Consider the following 14,032-nt stretch of genomic DNA (forward strand, 5'->3'; position numbering starts at 1 on the left):
TCTACCAAACTTGGACAGAAGCTTGTTTATGATCATAAGATAGTATCTAGAAGTAAATTTTGTGAAAATAAAATTCCATTTTTTTCCGTATTTTACTTATAAATGGACTTAGTTTTTTTCTGCGGGGAAACATTATATTCAGTCTGTGGTTTAAGTTTTTAAAATTTTAATAACTTTCTCAAACTATCCTGGGTTTGTACCAAACTTAGGCAGAAGCTTATTTATGATCATAATATTTTATTTTTAAATGGACTTAGTTTTTCTTCCAGTTAACATTACATACAGTCTGCAGTTAAAGTTTCCAAAACATTTATTAGATTCATTAACTATCCTAGATTTTTACCAAACATGGACAGAAGCTTCTTACAATCAAAAGATAGTATCAAGAGGAATATTTTTATTGATTTTTTTCCTCAAATTTTGTTGAGCCTGCGATTTACAGCAAAAGTAGGCGAGACACTGGGTTCCGCGGAACCCTTACAAATTTTTTTTAAAATACAACTATCTTTGAAAGATCTTATAAACAATGTTATACTGTTTGCAATAGCATTAATTGTTCTAAATAATAAGGATGTTCTTATCCCATACATAAAAACAACGCCGTATTTGGCACAACATTTTTTCAACTTTTGATCTTCAGTGCTGTACAACTTTGTAATTTTTTTTCACTTTCGATCTTTTATATCTGGGCGTCACTGGTGAGTCTTGTGTGGACGAGGCGCGTTTTTGGCGTATTGAATTTTAAACCTGATGCTTTTTGTTATCTATTAATCATGTGTTTCTTTGTCTAATATGTTCTCCTATTTATTTGTATTGTAGTCCTGTAATATTATGTTGTCATTTCAATGTTATATTTAACTTTGCCATTAAAGTGAGAGGTTTGGCATGCCACAAAACCAGGTTCAACCCACCATTTTTATTCCCCTTTAAAATGTCCTGTACCAAGTCAGGAAGATGGCCATTGTTATATTATTGTTCGTTTCTGTGTGTGTTGCATTTTAACATTGTGTCGTTTGTTTTCTCTTATTTTTGAGTTATAAAGATAAGACGTGGCACGGTACTTGTCTATCCCAAATTCATTTATTTGGTTTTGATGTTATATTTGTTATTCTCGTGGGATTTTGTCTGCTGCTTGGTCCGTTTCTGTGTGTGTTGCGTTTCGGTGTTGTGTCGTTGTTCTCTTATATTTAATGCGTTTCCCTCGGTTTTAGTTTGTTACCCCGATTTTGTTTTTTGTCCATGGATTTATGAGTTTTGAACAGCGGTATACTACTGTTGCCTTTATTTATATTGCAGGATTTGTCAAATTCTCCATAAAACCAAATTACTAACATAAATATTCTTCAGTGATCAAGACTATATGAAACAGAGGTGTTCTGAAACTACTCTTCTTCTTCAGAGGCAAAGATACTCGGATGTGAATATCATTAAATAAATGAGGAATGTGTCCGTGGAACACAGAAGATGCCACCGCTTTCATATGACATAATAAAGAGACATAACTGTAGAACGGTCAAATTGACGCTATGCAAATGTTTGTGATCTGAGTTTTGTAGTAATAAGCATTGGGAATAAGTTTCATAACATTTATTTGAGGCATACATGAAGTAGAGAACAGAATCTAACGATTTAGCTTGAAGCAAACTAAAAAAATCTTGAGAATGGAAATCAATTTGGGGACGTACGGAAGTCAAGTGACAGACATACAGAGGTACAGACATACAGACATATGGAAGGCATACACACTAACAAGAGTAAAACGTAATGCCACCTCAATTACTGTAAGGATATATAAAAAAACTCCATAAATCTATCTGTTCGAGTACATATGATATTGACTGTCACATTTGTGAAAGAGAATACATAATAAGTGAATGGAATTAAAGCTCATATACAAAGTCGTTATGTTATATTGACTTGAGAAGTTCCCTGATACTTTGTGGCATCATGGTTAAAGAACCCGGTTTTGTCTGCTGTACAATTCGGAACTGAAATCCTTGTTTTCCTTCAAGAATATCACGCTCTTTTTCCCAGCTGAACAATGCACCGTCAGTTGTATTGAGGAATGGATTAATTTCAATAACCCACACTTTATCTAGGGATCCTTCTTTATCTACAAAAAGGAACATACTATTGCATATACAAAAACCTAGAGAATAATAATGATTAAAAATCTAGAAGGCGTTTTAATAGTTGTATGTTGAAGGTCTGTTGCAAGTCTTAATTTCTGTCCTTATCCAACACACCCTCATTTTCGCGTGGCAGTCCAAATTTACCCGTCCTTCATGCCAAAAGGCCACTATTATAGGAACTAATAAATGTAGATTTGTTCTCGACCTGAACATAAAATGGTGTAAATGGACATTTAGTGACCAACAGTCGTGCCCTCTGGGTTCGCCACTGATCACATGATTTACCAAATTTATCGTCTTAGCTATAGTAGTATATACATAGTTTATAACTATGTGGGTTATAAAAACCTTCGTCGAGCAATGAAAGATAGATATTGAGTTTTTATTGAATTTAGTCTCCTGTTCCCTGATACATCTATTTTTTATTCTAAGTATGGTTTGGGGTGGGATTTTTGTCTCATGTTCCATGATGTATTGAGTTAACTTTTTATTCTGAGAATTGTATGGGACTGTTGTCTCCAGTACATACTGTTCCAAGTCATATCCTCTTTTCATACATTAAACTGGCTTTATACAGGCATTCAATTGTTTTTCATCGACTACAAAGGGCAGAACATTGTGTTGTTTGGACATGGTAAAAAATGACATTATTAGTTTGGTTGATTTAGCATTACTTAATGTTCTTTTAAAAATTGCAGGACAATCCATAGCCAACACTTACATGCCTCTAAAAAATACATGAATGCTTTCACATTATTTGTGGTGAAGTTGCAAACACTCCATCGTAAATTTTACAGACCATCACAAGTTTGTTGACCATTGCGGAATACTCGTTTCACAGATGTTATCGGATATTTTCATAATGACGTAACTACCATCCCGTCCCCTTTTCCAGAACGTGACCTGCCGAATTAAGTCTTAATACCGGGGTTGTACCAACACGAGCAAAACGACGGGTGTCACATATGGAACAGTGTCTGCTTACCCTTCCGGAGCACATGACATCATCCCAAGGTATTAGTCCGGTTCGTGTTGAGTTAGTACTTCTATTTTGTGTTTTGTGTATACGGGGGGTCTCAACATGGGATTTTGGGTACAGGTGTGTAGCTGGGATTTTAAAAACACCCCCCATTCATATATTGAATAATTGTGAAATCCCTACCTATACATATATTTCACAGCGAAATCATAACCCATTCCTATATTTATGACCCATTGATATATCACAATCGGTCAATTACTACCTATTGATATATTTCCTCGGTAAAATTGCACCCCATTGATATATTTGACGGATCAAAAAAGGGACCCATTCCAGTGGCACATATGTATATACCTTTATATAGGAAGAGACCCCCCCCCCCCCCCCGTGTTTGTGTACTTTTGTTTGTCTGTTTTTCTTTTTGTCTTTTGGCCATGGTGTTATTAGTTTATTTTCGACTTATGGGTTTGAATGTTCCTTTCGTATCTCTCGTCTCTTTTTATATCTGTCATGTGATGATAATTGGTAAGAAAATTACCAGACGATTGACCTCACTTACCACTTCTAGTAACAGCGAAATCTATCACATACTTCTCAAGGAAATATTCACCAGCTTTAAGTTTTGGTCTCACAACTAAATTGAAGAATTCTTTAATTTTACCAGCAATCTCCTCTTGATTGTCGTTCAGCCGTTTTGAAAATAGCAAATAGTTATACTGCGATAATGCATTTAACTCTCCGTCAAAAACAAATCCACGAAATTCCATATCAACATCAATGTCAACGAACTCTCTTATTATAAAGTTTTCATTAAACTTGTCTTTGTGTTTGACTGCCAGTAACAAGTCTTGGTATACCCGTTCACTCCTAATAAACATGTCAATCACATCGAATGACGTCTTCACGCGAAGTGCATCAAACCCTGCCTGTAAGAGGCATGTAATTTTAACATTTTCATTTCCCTTTTCAGATTCTTCAAAAGATGACAATCTGTTGATATATAAAGATTTAAATCTTTTCTGAATCAAGGGTGCATCTTTAGCACTTCTGGAAGACAATTTTACGAAAGCGTAGCCTTTTGTCGTATAAATATCCATTGCTTTTTCCAAACGTTCGCTTATTGTTTTGATGTGTCTTTTCTCTTCATCTTTCAGGTGAGTCTGCCAGTCAAGATCTATGGATTGGCTTGAGTCCTTATTCTGATACAACCTACAGATTTATAAGATAATCCTTATATTACCACCAGATGAAATATATTAATTCATGGGGTTTTTTTCAATGTTCAGTGGCAATAAGTAAGTTCTTATTGAAGACGATATAATGAATAATATGACAAAAATATTAAGCAGACTCGGCGTGGATCGACCCGGATGGAAGACTAACCATGTGTATTTCCATTTGGAGAGAAGTGGTATTGGTTAGTTAGGAGTAGAAATTTTGAATTGCGACTGATGAACTTTTAATCCATCTTTTTTACATTTATTTATATTAGAGGTTCATTCTACTATCATTATCCTATTTTAAATGTTCGGACAATAGAAGGTCAGTTATATATAAATACATTCAGTACATTATTACAATTCATGTTCGGTTTCGTTAGGCATGTTTGATTGCACAGTTTACATTTCATACGAATATTATAATGTCTCGCTTACAAATGTGTGTACAGCAATTGTTTATGAAGAGGATGACTGAAGCTAGCATCATTCAGGCTCATATGGATTTGATGAAGTTCATTGAATGGATTTAAAAGAATGTTTATCAAATTAGATGGAAACCGAACGCTAAATTTTAAGAAAGGATCCCAAAACAATGTCAAAACGTTTATCACTAATTCAAACATTTTTAAGATCTCTAGCATTAAAACTTTGTTGTTTGTTAAATGAATATGGCTCGAAACTACGGTCACGATTGATAAAGTAGATTATAAGGTACTATTTGTTAAATATGTTTTTTTTTTCTTTTTTTCTTTTGGATTCTGTTTTCATTTTTAGTTTTGTATGTTGTGTATGGTTTTTTTGGACCGTTTTTCATTTTTATTTGCCATGACTTTGTCAGTATGTTTTCGACTTAAGAGTTTGAATGTCCCTTTGTTATATTTAACCTCTCTTTTGCAGACATTTAAATGAAGATGGAAAAAAATGATTACATTTATCAGTTTAATAAAGTAGGTAAGAATAACAGTTGTTTTTCTCGCGCATTTCTTAATCTTATTAAAATACAGATCTTCAGAGTTTGCTATGTGTAATTTTTCGATGAGTAGGACAGTTACGAAATATCTTAATTAATCTAAATTGGAGCGCTTCCCAACAAAATTCGTTGATTTTGGGGGAATTAATGAAATATACTAGAGTATAACGATCGGTTAGATGGCTACTCCATGTCTAGTTATCATAATTTTGATACCTTGTGTATACATCAATAAACAGCTTGGCATCTTCTAAATGGAAGGGAGTAGTAACTGTTGGAAATGTAACGTCTCGTAGAATATCGACCCAGTGTTCTGTATTAGCAGCCAGAACATTGTCGTCATAGTCTTTTATCTCGTCTTCCGTTAAATAACCTCCAGTTTTCAAACCTGAATAATCACGAGTTGGTTCTTTTGTTTTCTTCAGTTTTACATGCTTCAGTTGATCTGCCAAGTTTGCTGCCATATTCCAATGCTAATCTACAAATTAAAGCATACCGATCACATGCCGGTCAGTTTTGCTCCTTGAACTTATTGTTCATAACAATTACGAGAACGAACATTTGCAATTCTTGGATGTCGAGGTTCTTTGAATATTTTTGGAGATATCATTATTTTTATTCCACCCACCCCTTTTTGGCCTGTTTTGTAAATATATATTCAAAGATTTTACAACATTGAAACCTTTCAGAATTCTTTTATTGAAAGAACCATTAAATTTACATATAATTTGGATGTGATATCCTTCTGGATAAGGTTAATCTTTGAATCCATATGATTTTTTTGTTGAATTTCCATATTGCCGCGAGACTTAGAAATGAAAATATAAATCATGCCATAAGTATGTTACAGGTGGAAGTGGTTAATGGGTTGTTGACAATATCGGTACAGACAGACGGGCCATTCACGTCCAGTTCAACTTATAGTTACAATGCCACATCAATAAAATATCATTTCTCAACGCTATTTGCGAGACAGATTAATTCAAACGAATGCAAGTCGTCGCATTTCGTGGCTGGCCGACTTACGCCACATATATTCCCCATATACATATATACTGAAATACAATAGCAGGGTCGATCCAGAGATTTTTAAAAGGGTGTTCCAGCAAGGAGAAAGTGGGTGGAAATATAAATCCCCGATCCAAAAGCATTGATCATAAAAAAAAAAGGAGGGCTTCCAAATATACACATGGAAAAAAGTATTGCAATACCAAATTGAAATTCAAATTAAAAAAAAACCCACTCTTTATATTTTTTAATTTATTTTTTGTGATATAATTTGTTGAAATAGAACTAGTTAAACATTATCTAAATATCACATGAATCAATAAATATCGACTGGATTAGTTCTTATCTGCATATGCAGCTACTGTACTCGTAAACAATGAAACATATTTTTTATCCTCATTGTTTTCAACGCTTTAAATAACCAAGTTTATAAAGTTATGTGATTGACACCTTGTAACTGGACATCCACAACTCATAACTGCAGCAAGATGGCAGGTAATCAACATGAGAAAGCAGGTATGTCGCTGTGACAATTGTCCGTATTGTTGGTCATCACCAGTCCACTTTAAGTCGTTTTGAGAATAACAATCAGGCAACAAAGACGTTAAAGACCTTCCGAGAGCAAGAAGACCCCTTTTAACATCTGCTAGGGAAAATCAAGCATAATGAAGGTTGTTCAGAAGGAAACCAATTGCAAACAATACAATCCTAAAAAGAGAGTGATGACCATAAAGGAGTCTTTAAACACGAACTGTTCGAGATCGGCTCATCGCTTCTGGTTATCTTGCGATAAGACCATTTTGGGGACCTTTTTCATCAACCAGACACACAGTTGCCCGTATCCAATATAGTGCAGAGCTCGCAATAATTAGCATTGTGGAGGAAGATCCATTGTTCCAATGGAATTCGGTTTATCTTCCTTGGCCCGATCTTAGCCCGAAATTGAACCATATCGAGCATATATATGGGACACTATTAGGCGTAAAGTGCACGAAAAGACACTTCAGTTCAAACACGTCATGAAATAAACAATGTGACCCTTCGTCAGGAAGGGTTGCTGCTACCTTATCAACAAATCAGTCGATTTATGGCAGGAATCAGAAGACGTTAAGATGCGGTTATCCGTTTGGATGTAGGCTGCGCACAGTACTAATTTTTTAGCGTATAATGATCAACCATATTGTGAACAATCATCTAAAGATTAATTTTGAAATGTCTGACAGTGTAAAGTTCGACTACAGTAAAAGTTGTAAAATGCATTTGTTGGTACAAAAAAACACTTCATTTTGTTATAAAAATTTTGGTTACATAAAACATTTTGTTTTCATACATTTTTTGTTCGTTATAATGCCAATGTTATCATTAACTACGTTTCAATATTATTTTACAGATATATTATCATATTCCATCCAAAATAAGAGGCTGATTCAGGGGCGGATCCAGCCATTTTAAAAAGGGGTCCCAACCCAGGACAAAAGGGGGGTTCCAACTATATGTCCCCATTCAAATGCATAGATCGGCCAAATAAGGGGGTCCAACACCCGGAAATCCCCCTCCCCCTTGAATCCGCCAATGTGATTTTTCAAGTTTTAAAAAATCAAGATGTTGCAATACTTTTTTCCATGTGTATAGGAGTCTCGGCAATTAATAATCGTTCTTGTCGTGATGCAATAAATTCAGCTTACCAACTGCAAACTTTTAAAATGAAATGCATGGTATGAGTACTAGTATTGCTTTTTTAAAGTCCGTCAGTATACTTCAAATAACCGGATATAACGTGTACGATATTTTTAGTAACAAATTTATTTATGTATACCTGTATTTTCTTTTTCCTTTTGGTCCTTATTCCTCTCAGGGGTTGAAATCGTTGAATATATGTTAAATTAAGATCGTATTTGGATGTAAGCAGTCTTAATAGTGTATCCTTATTAAAAAAAAACCACACACACAATTTTCTGCTATGCTGGAGAACTCACATACGATAAGCCTATGGATAATTTTAGTTGCGAGCTAAAACAAACATGGCCAATCGCAGTTGTCAAAACAATAACAGTGATACTTTTAATATTTCCAGTTCAGTAATATAATTCTAAACAACAGTGAATATTTTCCTTTGTTTTCATTTCATTTCGCCGATATATTTTCCGTTATCTAATATATACAACTCGTTTAAATATACCATTTAAAAGGTCAATTTCTATGAACAGTCGTCAATGATCATTCGTTATAGTCATTTTGTTATTTATATTAATGAAGTTTTAATATTGAGGAAATCATGTTGAAGATTTCACTTGACCGAACAGCAAAATAAAGATGAGAAAAAACTGTGACTATTAGAGTTACTATTGTATTCCCAGGAGAAATTAAGATATAAGTCTACCAAAAAGCGAATTTATTTCAAATATAATATAAGCAACAAATGGAGTTAAATTGAAAGAGGTTGTAAGAAACTGGAATACAATGTCACAAACTAAACAAGGAAAATGATATGGTTTCAATCGACCATTCAAAAATTTGTTATCAGACACAAAGAAAATAATAACAGGGTTAAGATACGTTAACACCGTCCGTGTTGTCTCATGCAGAAGGGTCAACAGTATACATTAATATAATCTTCCCGAATAGGTTAATTTTAAAGTTCTGTGATACACATCAAAAGTCTTTTTGAGTCCTTCATGCTAGATCTATATCTCTTAAAAATCCAAATGTTGCCAAACACCTAGCTTCAGTCCTATACCCCCAAAACAAGTTAAGTTGATGACCCCGCAAACAAAGTCCCTAACAACACCGTTTTCATTTGTAAATCTCCGTTTTATTGTGTGGTTTGTCTTAAACTTGCCAAGTTTGTTTGGATGCTATGTTTGGTAAACTGTTTGTAGTTTCATTTTTGCCATGGTATTAATTATCAGTTCTTCTTAAATCTCTGACATATGATTTCCTTACCATCTTCTACGTTTAAATATTTTAAATGCATATCTTAGTTGATTCCTCCGTAATAGTAACAGAAACCCATATGCATTAGGTTCTATATAGAGGGAATATATATTCCTTATTTTGAAAATATATGTAGATGGTGGTCTATTACTTACTTATAGTTACCTATAATTGATTTTCAGAACAGGGTTCCTGAGGTTCCTCTTCACCAGACTCATAATTTAAATTGTTTCTAGAACTGTTTTTTTTCGTGACTCCCTGATATTTCTGCTCTATAGTCATTATGATAGTTAAAGGCATTTATGAATGGGGCGTTTGTTGCTATTTCACCTGCTACTGTCTGTCAGGCTTTGTTGTGAATCAGCTGCTATTTATAAAAAGGAGCTTAACTCAATTTTTTGATTTTTTTGAAATACTAAGGCTGTTCTACCTCAGGCCAGGAACATATATATTAACTGTATTAGATATACTGTTCCCAGCTCAGGCATAGATTACCTTAGCTGTATTTGGCAAAACTTTAAGGAATTTTGATCCTCAATGCTCTTCAACTTCGTTCTTTTTTTTGGCCCTTTTAACTTTTTGGAATCGAGCGTCACTGATGAGTCTTTTGTAGACGAAACGCGCGTCTGGCGATATACTAAATTTAGTCCTGGTATCTATGATGAGTTTATTTACTTATCATAGTACCCATTAAGTTTTTTTTCCTCATTATACTTTTCTATTGTAGGATTTAGTAGACTGTAATTACATGAGTTGTCAGTCCTATTTGATTTCTGTCATATTTTCATGTATTTACATTTTTCAAGGTGTAGTTAGAGTAGCTATTTGTCGCTCCATGTTTCCATCATCTTGTATACCGTGAGGTCTTCATCGACGGTAGAATTTTTCTGCTATTCTGATTCTTTATTACCCTACAGATTTTGGTGTCCACAGCAAATACATAGGCATCAAATTCCACTTGGTCTGGAAGATTGTTTATGTACAGTTCAAATAACAGTGGGCTCAATCATGCTTGTGGTAACCTGATGTGACGAATTCGCTCTATTGAAGTAATTTATGAAAGAAAAGAAATTTATTAAATTTTGGGCTGAAATGTTGGATTATCTCAGTTTTTTATAATTAAGAAGGACAAAAGTATTAATTTATTTTTATTTTTAGACGACTATCCGATTTGGAGATATTTTGTTTTTATTATGGATGTCTTTTGGGTCGATCTGAACAGGTCGAGTTGACGTAGTTTTGTTTTACAGGGGAAGTAACTCTATTCCAACGGTTAACAGCGTGGAAATGGCGAATTACCAGCCCTACGATAAGAGACATAGAGATCTCCAAGAAGATGTTCGCCCTGCCAATAGTAGACTCTTTATTTTATGCAGTAAACAAGCATCGGAAGAAATGTTCCAGAAGGAATTCGAGCGATTTGGAGGGATCGAAGATATCTGGGTTGTGAAAGATAAACGTTCAAACGAAAACAAAGGTTATTTTTATAAAATTTATTTCTGTTTTGACGATAAATTTGTCATTTTAGGGAAGTGATCAATGCTATAAATAACTTTCCACCTGACCATTATCACGAAGTCATGATTAAGTTTCTATTAATTGAATATTCGTCTGATTCAATATTGTAAAACATTTGTAAATTGTATAAAAGCCAGAATGGTAGCGGTACCACGATTTCCCGAGAACTACGAGAACAATATAATATCCCGAAAACAAGTTTATGTATCCCGAGAACAAGATTTTTAATTGTGTTATAGGTGTTTTTATTGTGTTTTTACTACTTTTTACAATAATAAAGAATACTAATAAGAGATAATACTCGTTTTTATTCAATAAAAATGCAATTTTAGGTCAAAAATTCGATTTCTATGTCTTGTATGCAAAATCCTTGTTGAACACAATATGGCGGACATTCTTAAGGTAGACAACTTAAGAAAATCAAAGTATTAGAAGATCTTAGAAGAACTGACAGAAAAGAAAAGTATCAAATGTACTGAAAGAATAGATTTTATTAAAGAAAAATGTTAGAAATTCATATAAAAACTGACAAAATATAACGTCCGCCATATTGTTTTAAGGAAAAAGGAATTTGCCTCATACAAATCTATTTTCTGAAGATTGCGTGTACTTTTATTAATTATGAACGCCATAAACCTTAATCATTGTATGCTGTTACACTTATTTAAGCAAAAAACACATATAACACCATAAAAAAATCTTGTTCTCGGAATATATAATCTTGTTTTCGGGATATTATGTTGTTCTCGTAGTTCTCGGGAAATCGTGGTACCCGAATGGTAGCTATGACGTACCCATACAGATACAGATAATACTGTTTATTGTTCTTCCCTATGCCTATATCTCCCTGCTCTGTCGCTCAGAAATTCTTGTATCAAGACTTTGAGACCAGGCATTATCAGCGACCTTACAATGTGAGAGAAGTTATCAGCGACATATCACAATGTGAAAGTAGATGTTATCAAGCTTGCTTTTGTCAAGCATAAAATTGTCTTAGGGAGAAAGAAAACTGACCAGACATGGGAGGATAAAAACATACTCACAGATACTCGCAGATCCTCTTCTGACTGTAGGATTCCTGAGGAATCCTCTTCTGTCAGCTCCTTGTCTAAACTTTTTTTACTTAGGTCTTGTCCGGTCGTGTGTATTTTTTCACTATAATTATATTTTTGTGTTTGATTTTCCCAGTAACCATCTAATCTGGCTTCAAAACATGGTATTGTTGGTGCTGATACTACTTTTTCTGGTAGACTGTTCCAAATTTCTACTGCTCTTTGTGTAAATGTATATTTTCTTACATCTAGTCTAGATCTTGTTTTATACAATTTGAGATGGTGTCCTCGAGTGTTGGAGTCAGTACACAAAAAAGTACATAAAGTCTGATACATCATCATCATATTTTCCTGATAGTATTTTGTACATTTCTATCATGTCACCTCGAGATCTTCTGTAGGCTAATGTTGGAAGTTTTAGTTTTCTAAGTCGTTCTTCATATGTTAATGCAGGGTTTTAGCTAGGATTTTGAGGGCTTTAGTCACTTTTGCGCGTGATAAAAATCAGCCTTATTTTTTTATAAAGCAAGGGATCTAGGATGTTTATCAAACTAGCTATACATATATGTCCAAGTCCTTCAAGGACTAGTCTAGGATCTTTGAAGACTTTAGGATTGCTAATGTAGGCAGTTATTTGCAATATTGAATGAATTGACTGATGTGATGCTAAGATATGAAGATAAGAACAGGGATCTGGTAATATGGTCAAAACTTCACTTCAGTTATTTTCAGGGCACACCCCTTATCAACAAAAGTTGGGTGCCTTTATTTTTAACCACTGCACAAATGAACTTTTATACTGCAATCAGCTAGTTTACTGTACAGATAAAGCTATACGTATAAACGTTAGCTTTATACGTCAATGACCCCAACTGACCTATAAGCCCCGCCTCCTTATTGTATTTCATCAACAACATCACGTCACGACCATGACAACGTAAAGTAACAATGGTCAAACTTTTTTCAATTTAAACTTTTATGTCTTCAAATTGGTTATTTATATATCATGTTTATCAAATGTTATTAATTAAGTTCATTTTCCCTTTCTAATTCCTTAATACGCCAATGTCTTACCACCTGGGCTACGCTCATAGGGAAATACCCCAAAATGGTACCTCAAGAGGGAAATTCCAAACACTTTTTTTAACAATTTTTGTTACATGTTTTTTTTCATTTTTCATTTTTTTTTTCGATTTCAGTATAAAAACAATATACGTATAGTGTCTTGAAATATGAAATTTATTTGTATCCGGCACGAAACGGGAAAATGTCGGTAGAACCTCGCATTTTCCCGTTTCTAAGCCTCATACAAATAAATTTCATATTTCAAGACACTATACGTATATTGTCTAAGTAACGACTTTTTCACTTCACAATCATTTATATCCTTGAAAATACGTTTTAATATCTATTTGGAATCAATTTCTTTAATATTGGATAGAAGGATCTGCATCTATACTTAATGGGACAATTCTAATGACTGTAGACTGTAGATCACGTTTACTTTCGATTTTTAAACGAAATGAAATGAAAACGGGAAGTGACAATTGAATAATAATTTTAGAATAAAACCGGATTCATCTACGAACTTTTACGCATGCGCAATGCATTGAACAGGAAGCACCTGTTTGCAAGTGAAAATATTTACGTTTTGAATAAAGTTCATTCTTTTTAATCGAAGTTGTCGAAAGTTTTTGATGAATATATTTATATAAAGTATGACGAAAATACGTTGAAATGACGAAACTACGACAAGCAAACTGCAAATTATAATCCTAAGGGAAATATTGAAATTTAAATAAAGTTGAAATGTCCGGGAAGTTTATCAATCTTGTTCAAATGACGAAAATACGACTGAACTGTGAGAAATGATTAAAATGAAATGCTGACTGACTGATTTAACTTAAATAGATTATTATGATGGTCATTTATGAGGTTTTATAATGATAATTAAGGGATTAGTGACCCATTGATTGGCGATAAGCGGATTACTTGTCATCACAACTTTTAACACCTTTGGTAAACGTTAATTACCTGAGGGCCATAAACTTGTCAGAATCATAAAGACAGGTAGAATTCAAGTAATTTGATGTGTAAATACTTTTACAACTTCCAAATTTAAGTGACGAAATTGATATGAAATATTTTCGTCATTTCGAAAACCTTTTCGTAAAATACGAAAGTGACGAGCGCTAGCTAAATCACTAGTTAATGAT

At 33.8% G+C, this 14,032-nt stretch overlaps 2 protein-coding genes across 5 annotated transcripts in view; one reads left to right on the forward strand and one right to left on the reverse strand.

Moving 5' to 3' along the window:
* Positions 1-1,572: 1,572 nt before the first annotated feature.
* LOC134706625 (translation initiation factor eIF2 assembly protein-like) lies at positions 1,573-8,512 on the reverse strand. The gene is made up of 4 exons (XM_063565729.1): positions 8,129-8,512; positions 5,521-5,782; positions 3,674-4,323; positions 1,573-2,113 (listed from the first exon to the last, which is right to left on the reverse strand). Exons 2-4 carry the CDS (start codon positions 5,766-5,768, stop codon positions 1,908-1,910), a joined length of 1,104 nt encoding a protein of 367 aa, XP_063421799.1. The 5' UTR covers positions 5,769-5,782; positions 8,129-8,512; the 3' UTR covers positions 1,573-1,907.
* The window catches only part of LOC134706624 (RNA-binding protein 45-like), a 40,032-nt gene continuing 34,144 nt past the window's right edge, over positions 8,145-14,032 (forward strand). For 3 of the 4 annotated variants that reach the window (XR_010105642.1, XR_010105641.1, XR_010105640.1), the window contains exons 1-2: positions 8,145-8,213; positions 10,497-10,723. Coding sequence is in view for 1 of the 4 variants with exons in the window: in XM_063565728.1 (XP_063421798.1) it covers positions 8,212-8,213; positions 10,497-10,723 (229 nt within the window). In the remaining 3 variants the exon portion in view is untranslated. The remainder of the gene's footprint in view (positions 8,214-10,496; positions 10,724-14,032) is intronic. The other variant, XM_063565728.1, reaches the window with a different exon arrangement.

The sequence above is a fragment of the Mytilus trossulus genome, chromosome 2 (genome assembly GCF_036588685.1).
Source record: "Mytilus trossulus isolate FHL-02 chromosome 2, PNRI_Mtr1.1.1.hap1, whole genome shotgun sequence".
Classification (NCBI taxonomy): domain Eukaryota; kingdom Metazoa; phylum Mollusca; class Bivalvia; order Mytilida; family Mytilidae; genus Mytilus; species Mytilus trossulus.